Source organism: Theobroma cacao, chromosome 9, assembly GCF_000208745.1.
Source record: "Theobroma cacao cultivar B97-61/B2 chromosome 9, Criollo_cocoa_genome_V2, whole genome shotgun sequence".
NCBI classification, from domain to species: domain Eukaryota; kingdom Viridiplantae; phylum Streptophyta; class Magnoliopsida; order Malvales; family Malvaceae; genus Theobroma; species Theobroma cacao.
This window is the reverse complement of record NC_030858.1, coordinates 4,479,243-4,496,691: the sequence shown is the minus strand read 5'-3', so window position 1 is coordinate 4,496,691 and position 17,449 is coordinate 4,479,243. Positions and strand designations below refer to the sequence as shown.

Genomic DNA, 17,449 nt, shown 5'->3' with positions numbered 1-17,449 from the left:
AATGAAAAATGATGCTAACGAATATTAGTATATAATCTGTGGATGGGATGAGTGAGACGAAAATTGCAGAGAACCAGCTAACTCTATGTAAAATACTTCCAATAATGAACGCACCGAAATTATATGCAGCGTCAACAGAGATACAGAAATGAAATGGAAAAAACAATGGATTTACCAAATTCTTGAAACAATCATTGACGAATGGCAATTTTCACAAATAGGCAAGAACCATCAGAACTATACAAAAAGTTTGGTATTAATCTCTCTTGCTACCCCAAGGATGGCATAGTTTTTCCAACCCCATTCCCATGCAGTGCCTAAATCCCCCATCTTCCTTCGGTGAGGAAACAAAACCTTTTGATTCTGTCGTCGGATGGATTGCTCCAACAATCGCTTCAATTTCTTCTTTTGGTCGCTCAAAAACATTAGGCGCTTTAACTTCATTCAGTGGAGTGGTCTCATCAATGTCATCATTCCTCCCATGAGTTTCTTTGTGATGCTGATGTGGTGACTTCTCATGGTGCAAGATTGCTTCAATCTCTTCCTTAGCTCTTTCAGTCCAATTGGGGGCCTCGATACCATTTCCTGCCAATGTAAGAAATAAAAAAGCACGTATAGCGCTGAAGAAGTTTCTCATCATAACCTTAAAACTATCCAGAGCTTGAAAAAGATATCTAAGAAATAAGCATAAGCCAATAGACTAGCAAAGAACCTGGTTTCTTGTGTTTCGATTCTGCCTTGGGAGAATGGTCCCTGAAAATTCAGTGTGATGTTAGATTAAGTATCCAGAAAAAGGACCCCTTAAAAGTTCAATATTTGATTCTCATATTCAGTTTATCAGATTCCAACCTCTTATCATCATGAGTGTGAGACTCTTTCTTGTGATGGATTGTTTCAACAAGAGCCTCAATCTCCTCCTTTGCTCGTTCAAACACATTAGGTGCCTTCACATCATCCAATGGGGTGTTTTCATCAATATCATTACGCTTTCCATGAGTTTCCTTATGGAAATGTACTTTTCCGGTATGAATCACTGCTTCAATCTCTTCCTTAGCTCTTTCAATCAAATTGGGGGCCTTGGCACCATTTTCTGCCAACAAAAAGCAGAGCACATATAGCACTAAAGTTCATCATCGTAGCCCTTAAAACTATCCAGAGCTTGAAAAAGATATTTAAGAAATAAGCATGAGCCAAAAAACTAGCAAAGAACCTGGTTTCTCATGGTTCGATTCTGCCTTGGTAGAATGGTCCCTGAAAATTCATTGTGATGTGAAATTAAGTATCCAGAAAAGGCACCCTCATTTGACTCTCAATTTCCATTCAAAGGAGAAATATTAGATTCCAACCTTTCATCATCATGAGTGTGAGACTCTTTCTTGAGATGGATTGTCTCAACAAGGGCCTCAATCTCCTCCTTTGCTCGTTCGAACACATTAGGCGCTTTCACATCCTCCAATGGGGTATTTTCATCAATATCATTACGCTTTCCATGAGTTTCCTTATGAAAATGAGGTATTTTTCCGGAATGAATCACTGCTTCAATCTCTTCCTTTGCTCTTTCAAATATATTAGGTGCTTTTACATCCTCATCTCCTATCACCACAAATATAGTTTATAAATCTCAATTAGACTTCAAACAAAGTTCAATAACTGTACAAACATTATATGGCACATAATGCATTCAATATGATCAATCAAAACCACCACTAATATATTCAGCCATGGAAAGGTGCAGAACACCAGCAAAAAGATTATGACAAATTGAAGAACACCACAATTGCAGAGCACGAACAAGGAAACAAATGCACTCCTGGTTTCCGATGGTATGGCAGAGAAAACAAATTGGAAAATCAAAAGAGACCAATAAAATTCCACCCAAAGATCACAAGATTTCAATTTTACTCAGATGTTGTCCTCTACAGTCGAAACCAAATAGTCTCACATATTCAAGATATCATTGCCATTTGTTTGCTGAGATTTCTCAACAACCAGACAGAGAATAGTTTGATGAAGATCGAAAAAATCAGACTCAAAAGATGGCTAGTCACATAAGAAACAAATCAACACTTTTTCTTCTAACTTTTGTCATTTAAATTCATGATCCATTCAGTAAAAGACAAAAAGGGGAGGAGGAAGGACTTGACTGTTGTCAAGAATGGACGTGATTGGGGGAAAGGAAAATCTTACCTGACCGCGAGTGCGGCGGGTTTGGCTTCTGATCTGCCATTGCAATCGTGTCTGAGATTGGGATTTGTCCAAATGTGATGTAAGTTAGGATTGGATGGTTTGAAGAGCAGGCAGTTCGCGAAGACAATGGAATCAGGTGTTTTTGCGCCTACCAGACTGGACTGAGCAGAATCAGCTTTGTTGGCCCCACTAGAAGAAAAGTAGTAGTAACAATGGAACTTTACCGTAACCTACCATTCACAAGTTGACAACTGTACTTCCTCGGTATGCCATTGACTTAAAACAGCTCTGTTTTTAGGGGGAAGAATTTGATTTTGGGCTTTGGGGTTTGAAGGGTACAGCTTACAAGGGCCAACTATTAGGCTCATTTGGACTCCATTGGACTTTTCTATTAAAAATATTATAATACCCAAGATTTGTTGGTCCACCAGGCCTTAAAAGGCCTTCTTTCTTTTGTCACAAATGCATAAAAGAAGCAAATAGTATGGCAACGTATTTAACTTAGTATTCAGGTTGGTAGAAGTAAAGACACGAAATGCTCTTTTCTCTTCTTTCGTATTAGAATAGATTTGCATCTCTAAGGGGGAAAAAAAGAAGGTAATGATATTGACATTCAATGCTTTCCAATGCCAACAAGTTAAAAACAAACCACATAAGAGGTGCCCAATTTTGGTTAATTATTATTTTTAAAGTACTATTTATAGGAAAATTACATTAAAGGTGTTCCAAGCGCAGAATCACTAGGGACGTTTCAAGTGCAGAAGCACTAGGGGTGTTCCAAGCACGAAAGCACCCAAAGAGTTCCAAGCGTGGAACTGCCCAAAGAGTTCCAAGCGTAGAAACGCTCAGGGATGTTTCAAGAGTAAAAGCGCCCAAGGATGTTCCATGTGTGAAAGCGCCCAAGGGTGTTCCAAATGCAAAAATGTCCAAAAGTGTTCCAAGTGTAAAAGTGTCCAGGGGAGTTCCAAGCCCAGAAACGTCCAAAGGTGTTCCAAGTGTAGAAGTGTCCAATGCGTTCTAAGCACAGAAGCGCCCAGGGCGTTCCAAGCGCAATCAAAGAGCGTTACAAGCACAGAAACACACAGGAATAAGCATAGAATAGCTATTTGTACGGAAAAGTGAAAGTAACTCAGAATAAGTGGCAGGTTCATGAGTTACTTTCACATTTGAGATGTTCTAGAGAGTTTGGCTTGGTGGCTCAGATATAAAGATAGTTAAGAGGACTTCTTTTTAACCTTTCCTTGAAGTACATGTGCTTTACCATTTTCTCTTTCCTTACTCCTTAAAAATATATGTGACACACTTTCAAATGCTACTGCTCCATTTATCCAGAACTTACGCCCATTACCTAATTACGTGATCATTCTTTTAATATCTTGTAAACTGTTCTTTAACTGTTTTTCCATGACAAGTAAGGGTAGGCGACGGTCGGTTGCAACCGAGCAATCGATCAAAACCGTTAGTTAATGTAACCGACGGTTCCAATAGCAACCATTGATTGATCAGCTCAGCCCTTAGGGGGACTCCTTCCCCCTAAACCAACCGACTAAACGTCGGTCCTTTTTTTTTTTTGTCAAGAGGGGGGGAAATACCGTAATACCCCTCAGTAACCCCCCCCCCCCGCCACCCATAAGGGTAAAGAAAGAATAGCAGCTTCTGCTGCTATTATTCCTTTTCCGGTTTCCCCTGACCCCCCCTAAATTCTCCTTCCCCTACTTTTCGCCGCTCTAACTCTCCCTCTCACTAAACCCTAAACCAACAGCCACTAACAAAGTTGGATGTCTTTCATTCTTCAACTGGTGCTTTTCAGTCAAAATTACTACCACTGCAAGGTAAACCATAGTTTTTTTTTTTGTTAGTTATTTTGTCAATGTGTCATTGTGTTTGGCTGTTTGTTGGCCATGGATTGTTAAGCATAAAACTCTCTCAAGAATTAGCCCAACGGAATTAATGTCATCTGCTGCCCATGAATTGTTAATCATTTGCTGCTTATGGATCTTTAATCATTATTAGCAAAGATCATTATTAGCCCATGGATTTTCACAACCCAAGTTAACTCTATGGATCTTTTACAGTCCATGTCAACCTTCACAGCCCAAGTCAATTCCATGGAATCTTCATAGCCCAAGCCCAAATCAAACTAAGCCCACAGTCTATAAAAATCGCCTCGAAACCGACTAAACCGACTACCTTAAAAACTGATCGAAATCGATTTTGAGAGGGTGCAATTTGGTCGGTTAAAATGGCTGAAATTTTTGATCAATTTTTGAAATAATCTAACTGAAACCGACTTTGTACACTCCTAATGACAAACACGTTTTCCCATGATTGAACGTGTTCTCCTAAATAACTCATAAGAAAACATTCCTACTCAGTATAAATATGAGAACTTGAAAGGTAAGAGGGGATTTTTTTGGGACACCCAGCAGAGATTACTCTGAAAAGCTTTCTCTAAATTCCTCCAAGCTTTTCCCAATTGTCGTTATCCGTCATCTCTTCCACCTTTTCTCATCCCTCACCACTTGTCACTCAAAGCACTTACGCTTCAAAGACTGCTTCAGTCTTTCTCTTTGCCGCCTCTAGCCCATCCCGATTCATTCATTGCAACATGTCATCTCTCTCTAACCAAAAGAACCCTCTACACCACCAAAAGTCATTTAGAATATCATGCATGAAGAAAAAAAAAATTGAAGTGTTCCAAGAAAAAAAAACATTAAATGATTTTGAAATGTCTCGTGATGAAATGTAAGCATTTGATAAATCATGTCACGACCCGGAACTCCCATCGAGCCCGTGACAACCGTCGCTACATCCCGATAGGCACTCATTACCCCAAATACCGATCGGAACCCCGCAAGGCTTAGCATCAGCTTCCGCATCTTCCTGGTGAGCGACAGTTATTAAATCTTGCATTTCAAAAAATCATAAGTTGTTTCCAAATCAAAATAATAAAATATTATTTTCTGACTCACAGGAGCATTTTCGTCATTTTTTTTCCATAATATCAAAACTCGCCAAAAACATTGTGTAAACGCTAAATATGTTCATAAATATTTTAAATCAGATAACGAAAGTATAAAATTACTTTTACAATGACACGTGGGCCCCCAACTAACAAATAAAATACGAGTCTTGAACCTATAATTTTGACAATGCAAGGCTAACTGAAGTCCTTGATGCAATCGGCTATCTACTAGCTATCCCGAACCTGAAATGTGGGAAATTGAGGGTGGTGAGATTATAAAATCCCAGTGAGTAAACAGACACCATCTAAACTATCTAAAGGCGAGTAAATAGAGACAATTGAAATAAGTAATCATATTGTAATTTCATTACCTTTACACTCATTTCAACCAAATAAAATCAATCCATATAAATCGAGTAATCAACTTGGCTTATGAATTTCTTAAAACTTTGGCTCGTGCCAAAACTCATACTCGGTGATACCTTGCGCAGGGCATCCAACCGAGTCCGCCAAGGCTGTTAAAATTTTTGTATACACTTAAAATATATTTTTAGCTTGAGAAAAATACAGTCATTCCTTAGCGTTGGCTGAGTTCCCCTTCACGTGGTGGTTTGGCGTGAAGTGAACCCTAAACTTTACCTCAGGAGATACCCTACGCGCCTCTCCGTTCGAGGTAAGAATATAATGGAGTTTACCGTGCCCCTCTAATAGGCTGGTCCACGGAACCCCCTATGCAGTGAATAATTAATATATACTCCACCAATCAATAAAATTCATTCTAGCATGACAAGGCAATTTATCGCAACCTAGCCTCACAAGGCTGAATACACAGTATAAATAATTCTAACTTCAAAATCAGTTTAGCCATTCATGCTCATATATTGTCATAAGCCATTCAATTTAAAACCATAAATTTACAACACAAGCAGGCAGTCTCCAATTACTCTATTTTCAAAATCAGTATTCGATTTTTCAGAAAATTTATAAAATCATTTTATAAAATCACAATTTTTCTTAAAACATAGCAATTTACCATTTAAACCCATTTTTCATAAAATCACATAATTGTATAAAACTACTCTAGATAATTAAGACGACAATAAGTTTACTCACAGTTTTCGAAAACTAAATTCGGGTACTCCAACTATTACTCATCGGGTGCGATTTCTTTGCCCTTGCCAGAGGATTCGCCATCTTGACAAATTGCACAATTAAGAGGTTTACAACTTTGGTACTAAACCAAAATAAAACTAATTTATACTACTAATGCATGATATGAAGTGCAAAATGTCTAAATTTTGCCTAAACGAGATGTTAGCATATTTCGGTCTTTTACCCGATAAATCGATATACGCGTCCGTTTAAACTCCAAATTAATTTTTTTCAGTTTCTATACCTCAATTGCACCCAAATTGACTTAATATTTCTCAGTGTGGTGCAAATTATCAGTCTCGATAGTAAATTACGAAAATACCCCTAATGGGTAAAAATTAGTATTTTTGCTCCGAAAATTCTCATTATTTTTCTAGGCTCATAATTCATCATTATTCATCATAATTCCTCAAATAAACATCAAGATCAGCAGACAATATTCCCTTAGAAAATTCGGCATAATGGGTTTCAATGGGAGAAAATTATTTCTCTAGCTTATTTTTGCTATATTTCAATATAACCTAACTAAAATCACTTAATTCAATTAAAATCAACCAAAACTCAAGTTCAAAACTCATCCATGGAGGTTTGGCCAGCATGGGTGTCCATTCTCACTTTCTAATTTTGCATGAAAATGAGAAAAAAATGCATGGGTAGTGAAAATCACAAGGAAAATCAATTAAATTTACCTTTTTAATGCCTGATTTCTTGATTTCTCTTGATTTTCCTCAAAATTTTCAGCTAGGGTTCTTATTTCTTTTCCCCCTTTTTCTCTCCTGGTTTGGACGGCTGAAGAAGATGAGAATTCTGGAATTTTGACATTTTTTAAGGCTAAAATAATATAATATTATTTTATTTATTTTTTTTGTTTTATTAATTCCTTAAATTCTAGCCATCCATTTATTTCCAAATTTTCACCATACACTTGTCCCACATATCCATAGCTTAGATAAAATTCTCAGACTTATCCAAAGTCTTGGTGGAGTAATTTTTGAAATTTACACTTTTACTCCCGTAAAAGTCAAAAATTACATTTTTGTCTCAAAAACTGAAAAATTGTCCATAGACATATTTTTCATCCCTTATACTCATACCATCCTCCAATTTATCAAATTTGATCTAACTTCTCTCAAAGTCTCAAATTTTGTCCGTGAGTGAAAAAATTACGATTTTACCCTTACACTCCAAAAATCACCGAAATTAAACTTTTTCACTACCAAACCCTCAAATTAAACTCCAATAAGTTTAATATAATCAATCTTAATCAAACGGGATTAAAATTTTCCATATTCGTCCTCAAGTGGTAAATTACAATTTTGTCCCTAAAATACTTAAAGTCTGGATTAACTCCATATCGGACCTCAAACTCTAAATCCTCATTTTAAATCAACCCATGGGTTTTAGTTTTCTCAAATTCATCATCGATTCTCTGTTTAAACTAGTTCAAGACTTATTTGACTGAACCGTACCATTAAGGACAATACAGTCATTTAACTTGTTTTTCGGGGCAATTCAATATACAAACATGCTATCCAAAGCATGTAAATGATATATCACAGATAATATAGGGTCGGGTGTTACAAATCAAATTACCGAATTGGTAAAGAGTAATACATTTGTTTGTTCTTCTTTTTGTGTGTAAGGGTAAATTTCCAATATTGTTGATTCCGAAATACAATTAAATAAAATCATTAAGATCCTAATTTATGTAGGGAAACCTTACCAACATTGTTATTTTTGAATCACTAGATTCCCATTGCTTGGATCAACTTGAATTTCAATATTAAATTACACAGAAAAATGATAATAATAATTGGATATTGTTCCTTTTCTTTTGTGTTTGATTTGTATTCCCTCATGACTTAAAAGTTTAGAGGTAGGCAAGTCTGTTGGAAAGTTAAGAAGTGGCATGGTTCAATGTTTATCAAACTCCTTCTTCCCTTTAAAAAGTTTTAAAAAGGAGCTGTATATAGTTTGTTAACTAAACTCCTTTGAGGCGGCTTGTTGGAACTTGTCAACTTAATTTTTCCCTGAATTAATTTCTTCTCCATTTCTGTTTCATTTTGCCTTTTAATATTCTTTGCGCATCCCGTGTATTGAATTTTCCTGTTAAAATCCAGTTTGCTTTCCAGCTTGCTTCCCCACCATCAACAAATATCTAGAAACCTTATTTTCATACCATTCTCCTTTTGGGTCGAATTTCTTCAGAGATTTGTTGAGCAGTCAGATTAGGAAATTTTGTTATTCCATCTTTGTCTGCTATATAGAAACTTAAAAAAAAAAAAAAAAAAACAAAAAGAAAGACACAGAATCTTAGGGTCTACTCTTAATGCTAAAATTTTCTTCAGCGTAACTTCATGGTCTTTGCTTATTAGTATAATTCCCAAAAAAAAAACAATTTATTTGAGATTCGAATATTCTTCAAATAATTGAGCATGTGGGAATTAGAAAAACATTTAAAGGAGATGTTGCATAATATAATCCAATAAAGAAATGAGAAGATAGTGTTAAGGATTTGGATTTTGGAGTATATAATTTCTTAGGAGCATTTGTTTTTAGGCATAGTTGCTGTTCTGGACTACAGCTAAGCTCCCTCTATATATTATACTCAGTACTTGCCTTTTGTATTATTTTTAGTATTATAGGATTAATACGTTATGTAATTTTCTAACATTGATGATGATGATGACGACTGAGGAGTTGGTTTGTGAGAAGAAAAGCAAAGAAATAGAACCAATAAGATGGAACTGATGATCCCATTGGATTTTTCAATCAGATTCTACTAGATAAACTATGTATGCCGACGTGCAACAAAGAAAACAACTAAATATGCCGACATCCTATTGAAAATACAGTATTAGATTGCCAGTAGCTTTACGGATTACCAACATCGGAGGCATTGATCAGAACTTGGAAGTCCTTAGAGACAGAACAAAAGCAAGTCGATGAGGAGAGGCTTTGCAATTTTTATTAATTTCGTGGTGGTCAATCTTATTCTAACTTGGCTGTTTCGTGTTTGGTTAAGCCCTTTTGACTTATACCAATACCAGGGGCGGAGCTTCCTAATGGAATGGGAGGGCCAATTTTAAAATTTTTTTATTTTTTTTAATTTTCTTAATGATCTCTTCAAAATAAATTTTTATTTAATAATTAATATAAATAAAGAATAATAAAATAATTTCATATGCCTAACTCAATTTTTAATTTTTTTTATTTTTTAAAATTTATATTATTTTTATTTTATTTACTCATATGTTTTAAATTTTTATAAATTTTCTTTTCTTTTATTCTTTCTCTTTTCTTTATGATGTCATATGTAGATTCTATCTTCTACTTATCATATTCTTCTTATTTTTTTATTATGTGAATTTTATTTTTCATGATTTTAATTTTTAAAAATAAATAAATTATTATATAATTCTCATATATAAGTTACAAAGTTGCACTGTTACTTAAAATTTCATCAATATATTATTTTTTATTCAAAACAACCAATGTCTCTTAGCATGTATATTGTAAACTTTAAGTATTAAGGATATATATATATATATATATATATAAATTGATAGAATGAACTAATTATATTTCTTTCAATATAATTTTATTTATTATATTTATTTTTAATGCCTCTCAAAATAATTTTATAAATTATTTGATAAAATTGGAGTCATTATGGTTAGCATATTGCTAGTGAAACCCAACAAATAAATTCTAAACTAATATGTTAAACCTATCAAATTTACAAAAAAATAAAAATAAGTCTACTAATTCAAACTCATTAAGTTTTAATATATATCTAAGCTTATCATAACATATTATATCTTAACAGTCTAACTTAATAGTGTATTATAATATATTATATCTCAATAGTTCAATTCAATAACTCAATATGTTAATTAGTAATTTAAGAAGTAAATAAAAAATAAACGAAGAGTTAGAATATACAAAGTAGAGAGATAATTCATTTAAGTTTAAAAAATTATTTTTATTTTATTCTTGTACGTAAAGAGTGAGAGAGACTTATTTTATAATTTTATACAGTCATATATATAAATGATATCATCGTTACTATTAATATGTATTTTTTTATATTCAATTTGTTTGAATTTAATTCAATTTTTAAAATTAATAATAATTAAATTATATATAAAATTTTTTATTTAATATTTCTTTTTATTTAATTAAAAAAATACATTAACTCCACCTCTGACCAATACCGACCTTTATTAATGACTTGCTTTTTATGGATGAAAGCTCCTTGCCCTGTACCTCTTGCTCAATACTCTCGCCATGTTTTAAAATATTGACAGAAGAAGTCACTGTTAGAGTCCGCGTGTGAGAATGACGAGGATGCCCACTTTGCGGCAATATTTCCCAAACGTTGACTGCAACAAGACCATGCAAGAAAACAATTTAAATAAATAAATAAATTCTTAAAAATGTGACACACACGTCACCAATTGCCGACGGGTCAACCACCCTGAATAGCTATAGCGGAAAATAACGTTTTTTTCTTTTTAAATTTCAACGCAGCATTGTTTGTGAATTTACGAATTAATTTCCTCGAAGTTTAGTAAATCTGCTCTGCTTCCACTCTCCCCCTGTGTTTAATTACGAAAGCGGAAGAAAATGTTCTCCAGTCACGAAATACACTTTGGATAAACGAGAGTGGACAAATTAAATATTAATTAATCAATTAACACGAAATATATCTTCTTCAAAGCATGACGTTATTTGGTGAAAATCGGCGGCTTGATTTTTGTCACATGTATCGTTTCGACAAAGCAAGTGCTTGTGCCATGTTAAATGTTTCAAAAAATATATAAATTATTTTAATTTCATATTTATTTTGAAAAACTTATAAATGTGGACCATATACATCTTATCATTATAAGTTTTTGGAGAACGAATAATAATTTAATAACAAAGTAATATCAAAATAAATTTAATTTTTACAGAATTTATATCAAGAAAATATATAAAGTGATCGATAACAATAAAGATATGGTCAAATTTGATAAGGAAGAATGTCACGCATTTCAATCTCATTTCAAGCAAGTAAGAGGATTTTATAAAATTTATAAACATGAGTGTTACACATCCTATTAAGTTAATTTTTTTAAAAAATGATAATGAATATCATGATACTTTTTATTAAATTTTTTCTTTGCATGAATTTTTCTTATAAATTCACTTGTTGATATCATCACTTTGTTAACTTAATAACAAATCTTTTTTAAAACAAAATAAAACAAGTAGGATGTAAATGTGAAAAACACTTGTTCAAGTAACTTGGTTGATTGGTTACACAAATGTGAGTCAATGTAAAAACAAGCTAAGACTATTATGTAATTTCGGAAAAGCAACTATTAGAGATGTTAGTCAAAGATTTGATAAATAATTCATGAAGATACTAAGAGCTGTTAATCTTGTTTTAAACACTGAATAGTTTTGTTTTAAATATTAAAAATAATGTATTTGAATATTTAACTCATTGATTAATGTATGCTTTTTTTATTTAAAAAATAAAATTTAAATTTTTTTTCTAAATTCAAAAAAATATTAAAAATAACTTACATGATTTAAATCTGTTTAAAGTATCTTTGCTCATTAGTTGAAACTTTGGTTTGGATTAATCAAATTTTAGGTGTGACCCCGGTAGAGGGAAAAGAAAAAGGTTGAGGTTCCCTAGTCGCCAACCCAATCAAATCGAAAGACAAATTGACGATCTTGATTTTTGACCAATAACTTAAGTTTGATTTTGACCCACGTACTCTGCGTTCATTTTAAATAAAAACATTCCCTGCCTTCACAAGCTACTGCAGCCATGCTGTTTCCCTCCTTCTTTGCTTATTAATTAATACTACTACTACTTAGATGGCCACTGTCTACTAGCCAAATTAATGGCTCCTTCATCAACAACTTGTAGAAAAAAAAATTGTGATGCAGGCTCACTTCCATATTAAAACATGAAACATACACACGTATATAACAAATAAGATTTACAAGTATAATACTAAAAGATACTTATAAAATTGAATAATATAGATATAAAATCGAGGCTTTTCATCATATAAATTGAACAAATAAGAATAGGTTAACAAGAAAATTATCCTAATGGTATCTTTTGGTAATTAATACTATTTTTTCCCGAAATTCCAACCAATTTATATATATTGTTTTTACTAATATTATTAAAAGGAGTTAATGTACATAAAGAACATGTGTTACACATATATTAAAAACATCAAATATATAAGATAAAGTAAAAAAGATGTCAAGCACAGTGATCAGTACTTGACCCAGCTGGAAAAGAAATGTAAACTCTTGCATACCTTTATGGTCTCAGCAATAAAATTCTAGTCTCATTTGTATATGTGTGGATGAAAAATCAAAAATCAGTTTTCTCTTTGACAAGAAAGTGGGGTTACAAAGCAATTTCGTGTCGCAAAGAAAGGGCAGTCAAGAAAAGTGGTAAGAAATTGGCAGTGCAGGGGCAACGGCAACCGTGAGCAACACGAACAGGGAAAGAGGAAAAATATACTTGGAGCAAAAAAAGGCATGTGCATGACCAAAGCCATGACCAAACACTCGTTGACTATTATAATACAACACAACAAAATCCCAGGGCGTGTGTGTGTGGAGATTTAAAGCAATCTCGCGTTTTTACATGGAAGCCTTACAAGCTTACTTTCTTTGACCAATCTCATCTCTCTCTCTCTCTCTCTCTCTCTCTCTCTCTTCTTCTCTTTGTATATCTCCAACCTTCATTTTGTAAGCTTTCGAACTTATGGTCCCCAAGCTCCAGCTGGTTTCCCGGAAGGAAAGGGAATGACCTTTAAGAAGCCCTACAGATTTTCCATAAAGAATTCCAACATTTCAAGCTTTGAATCCATCAAACCAATAGTGGTCTTTAACCACGAGGCCTATAACCGTTGAATTAGACCCCTTTTTTTTAATCCATTTATAATCCAAAAACCATCTCAGTTGATAGGTACGAGATTTTGGAGGACTGCCGTGGCCGTTTGGGGTAGGATTTGTACGTATTTGAAGGTTTAAGTGGACTCATACTTTTTTCCCTATTAGTTTATTGTACTATATAATAAGAGAAAGGGCAGTCAGAGTTAGTAACATCTTTTTGATTTACTCGAAATCTTCATTGAGAGAGAGAGAGAGGAAAAAGGAACATATCTGAAGGTCTGATTCAGGGTATATACAGGTAAAGAGATCATATGCCAGTCAGTCATGTCTTCTTTGCTACATAGGATGCTTGATTGAAATGGTTTAGTCGTCCTCTATATGGAGTCTGTCTGTTGGTATTATTTCAGATTTGTTCTGGTTATAATGATTCTGAAGTGATTTCCTTTTTTTTTTTTTTTTATCTTTTTTGGGTTAGATCACTTGACATTCATGATGGCAGTTGCATAGGACTTGATGTTTTTCTTTTTCATTTCCTTCAATTATTGGAGTTAATGATCAGTTGCAACTTGCAAATGCTTTGCCCTTTATCTTTAGCTTTAAGCCTTTAACTTAGCCTTTTTCAATTTTGTTTGGGTCATGAATATACATTGTTTGTCATAGCCAAGGTCACATCAATTCCGAAAAGTGAAGACGAGGGAGGAGGGGGGATTCTGAATTCTTACCGACCAAAATGTTTTGTTGAATTCAAGTATTCAAATATCAATGAAATTAACAAGATGAAATCGATTTCAAATTAAGTATTCGTCTATGGACTTTGTGATACAACAATATCTAATTGTTTAACACGGAACTGGCCATTTTCCTGTAAGAGTTTTGTCTTTTACAGCTTCATCCCATCTGTATTATCTTGTAATTTAGTTTCTCAATCATGTTGAGCAGGTACACGATTGTCTTGTCCTAAAACCAAGTCTGTTCGATAATTGAAGGCTTATGGGATTGTCACTTTCCTTGCTTCTATCGGCCTGGCAACAAATTCTTAGCCACAGGTTTTTCGGTTTGGCCTACAACATCAGTCTCAGTTCAAAAGATGGAGAGGTGACCTTGAGGGTAAATAGCTTCAAGAGAACAGATTCAGAAACCATGACCAACTCAATTGGAATTGGGTCGGATAAATTTCAAAGAAAAAATTCGATAACATTGAGAGGTTGCAAACCTGATAAAGTACTGCTTGAAAAAGCTTTTTCTTTCAAGAATCTAATTCAAGATAGTCAGCAGTCAGGTTCAAATGCTTCGAATGGGCTTACGCATAAGCCAATGCCCACACTCTCTCTACCAAAACCAACGATATTGTTCTCACCAAGACCCGTTAGTGAGCTTGATGCGGCTGCTGTTAAGCTTCAGAAAGTTTACAAGAGCTACCGGACTCGCAGAAACCTTGCAGATTGTGCAGTGGTGATTGAGGAGCTATGGTGGAAGGTTTTAGACCTTGCAGAGCTCAAGCAAAGTTCTGTGTCATTCTTCGATGTTGAAAAACCGGAATCTGCAGTTTCACGGTGGGCAAGGGCCAAGACAAGAGCAGCCAAGGTGCTTTTTAACACATTCAGATGCTTTTCAAGTTCCAACGACAATTTTATGTTTCGAGTGACCTTTGTGCCCCTTTCTTTGATGTAATAATAATGTTATTTTCTTCCTTATTAATTGCAGGTAGGAAAGGGTTTGTCCAAGGATGAAAAGGCTCAGAAACTAGCCCTTCAACACTGGCTTGAAGCTGTAAGTCCTTCAAAATATTTTAGAATATACCGTTAACTTTGTAGCTGCAACTCGAACTTGGGTTTGAAAGGCAAGAACTAGATGTCAACAAGTTTTTCTTGATCCACATTTGAGCCATCATGGAATATAGAAAAGTTTTTTCAAGACTTTTTGCAGACAAATAATGAAGAAATGACGAGATCCTTGAAACTGTTAATGGATATTCAAATTTACTTTTAGATATTCAACAGTTGAAAAGATATGGGGCTAAACAAATAAAGACATATAAGACTTTATCCTCTTTGGTTCATTCAGTTTATCTAGACAAAATTTGCAATATCTATAATCTAACTGTATGGCTGCGCCTTTCTCTTTCTTTGTGTTCTTACAGATTGATCCACGACATCGTTATGGGCATAACTTGCACCTATACTATGACATTTGGTTCTCAAGTGAGAGCACACAGCCATTCTTCTACTGGTAATTATTTTATTTTGTTGTTCGCAGCCTTTCAAAATTCTACTACCCAATACTTAGAGAAGTAGGTGTAGTAGATTAGTGCTCATCACATCCCCCAAAGTCAAAAAGTGCAATGTATACAATCTAAAACTTTTTCTTTGTTTTCTTTCTGAAAGGTTGGATGTTGGAGATGGGAAAGAAGTAAATCTTGACAAATGTCCGAGGAAAAAACTACAACAGCAATGCATCACATATCTTGGACCAGTACGTTCTAACTAAGACCACTTGACAATTTGAGTTTCAATAATAGCTGCCTATGTATACAATACAATAATTGTTTAACATCTATCTACCTTTTCAATAACTATTTGCAGAAAGAAAGGGAAGAATATGAGGTAATAGTTGACAATGGGAGGCTTATTTTTAGGCAGAGTGGCTTACCGGTGGATACAGCAGGGAAATCCAAATGGATATTTGTCCTTAGCACAACTAGGTCCTTATACGTGGGTCAAAAGGAAAAGGGTAAATTCCAACATTCTAGTTTTCTGGCCGGAGGTGCAACCACCGCAGCTGGAAGATTAGTTGCTCGTGATGGAGTTCTTGAGGTACGAACACACTCATGCATGCATGAACGTAATTGTAATGTCTTGTTCGTATAATCCTTGATAGTATTTGTTACTCACTTTTTGCGTCATTGCTTTTCAGGCTATATGGCCATACAGTGGTCACTATCACCCAACGGAAGAGAACTTCATGGAATTCATTAGCTTCCTCGAGGAAAATCATGTAAATCTCACTAATGTTAAGGTAAACTCTTAATGCCCTTACTGTTTAATTATTATGGGGTCAAAAATTAGTTAAGTAATACAACTCTCTTGCCTATGGAAATTGGATTTAATCTATAAAATCCTCTTTCTTCAATTGGCCTTTCAATTAGTATAGGAAACTTCTCCATTTTCCAACCAGATACTACTTGGATAAATTTGCTCATGGTGCTTGCAATACTATTGTTTTTCTTTACAGAGGTGTGCTGTTGATGATGACTACATTTATGGGCAAGCCCCAGCCGAGGAACCCAAACCAGGATCAGTTGTCGGTTCTGATGAAACCAGGAAAGCTGATGTGCGTGATGGAGCTGACAGCATCAGGGGGGCAACAGCCACAGATGATAATCACCAAGATGAAAAGACTAACACCAAGGGTGCCAACGCGGAAGCACCGGTGTTCCATCTGGCCAAGAGATTGTCATACAAGTGGACCACGGGGGTTGGACCCCGTATCGGGTGCGTGCGGGACTACCCTAGCGAGCTACAGTCGAAAGCACTTGAACAAGTTAACCTGTCACCTAGGGTTACTCCTGGCCTCGTGAAGTATGGTCCAATTCCTTCGCCGCGGCCCAGTCCAAAGATCCATCTTTCCCCAGGCATTGCAAGCATGGGTCTGCCAAGTCCGAGGCCCATAGCAGCAGCAAGCTAAGCCAGTTTTCCGAAGGAGATGGCCTACTAGCTTGCATGCTCAAGGCACCGCTCGTGCCGAAAGAGGACTTCGGAGAATTCACGTGGGAAGATAACAAAGTTACTAACCAAAATATGCATTCTTTATTTTTTTTATTCATCATTTTTAAATGTAGTTAATTTCCTAGATGTAACTGAGCCAGGCAATTTTTGAATCCTACTTCTGGCTAAAGGTTTTTAGTAATAAATAATCGTGAAGATTATTCATGTATTTGTACTTCTTGTTGTCGTATAAAAGTCGAATTCTTTTTAAGCAATTTAAATCGAAATGGAGAGTCCACGTCGAGGTGGTCACGTCTTTCTTGTTAAAAGGGACTGAGGTAATAATTATATGTGCACGACAAGAAGAAATACATGCATAAATCACCTTTTGCAGAAAGCCAGAAGATCGTGGAAGCCATATCAAACCTCACAGTCACAGTGACTCATCAAATCATAACTGAGACAAACACCTAAATAGGCATTATAAATGTCAAAATCATTCTTATAGAATTCTATTTAA

General features: G+C 34.8%; 2 protein-coding genes across 2 annotated transcripts; one reads left to right on the top strand and one right to left on the bottom strand.

Annotated features, from left to right (window-relative positions):
- Positions 79 to 2,359, bottom strand: LOC18588371. The gene is made up of 6 exons (XM_007012727.2): positions 2,188 to 2,359; positions 1,347 to 1,593; positions 1,211 to 1,251; positions 850 to 1,090; positions 713 to 753; positions 79 to 585 (listed from the first exon to the last, which is right to left on the bottom strand). Exons 1-6 carry the CDS (start codon positions 2,225 to 2,227, stop codon positions 257 to 259), a joined length of 939 nt encoding a protein of 312 aa, XP_007012789.2. The 5' UTR covers positions 2,228 to 2,359; the 3' UTR covers positions 79 to 256.
- LOC18588368 (IQ domain-containing protein IQM1) lies at positions 13,085 to 17,204 on the top strand. Its single transcript, XM_018126441.1, has 8 exons — positions 13,085 to 13,523; positions 14,165 to 14,809; positions 14,930 to 14,995; positions 15,366 to 15,454; positions 15,610 to 15,697; positions 15,808 to 16,038; positions 16,139 to 16,240; positions 16,457 to 17,204. The coding sequence occupies exons 2-8, from the start codon at positions 14,216 to 14,218 to the stop codon at positions 16,907 to 16,909; spliced, it is 1,623 nt and encodes a 540-aa protein (XP_017981930.1). The 5' UTR covers positions 13,085 to 13,523; positions 14,165 to 14,215; the 3' UTR covers positions 16,910 to 17,204.

Bases quoted from the DNA above. Each gene is read 5' to 3' on its own strand.
- LOC18588368 (XM_018126441.1), top strand. From the start codon at position 14,216: ATGGGATTGTCACTTTCCTTGCTTCTATCGGCCTGGCAACAAATTCTT. The intron at 14,810-14,929 runs GTGCTTTTTAAC...TATTAATTGCAG, and splicing joins CCAAGACAAGAGCAGCCAAG to GTAGGAAAGGGTTTGTCCAA. The intron at 15,455-15,609 runs GTAATTATTTTA...TCTTTCTGAAAG, and splicing joins ACACAGCCATTCTTCTACTG to GTTGGATGTTGGAGATGGGA.
- LOC18588371 (XM_007012727.2), bottom strand. From the start codon at position 2,227: ATGGCAGATCAGAAGCCAAACCCGCCGCACTCGCGGTCAG. The intron at 1,594-2,187 runs GTAAGATTTTCC...TTGTGGTGATAG, and splicing joins CCCGCCGCACTCGCGGTCAG to GAGATGAGGATGTAAAAGCA. The intron at 754-849 runs GTTGGAATCTGA...CTGAATTTTCAG, and splicing joins CACACTCATGATGATAAGAG to GGACCATTCTCCCAAGGCAG.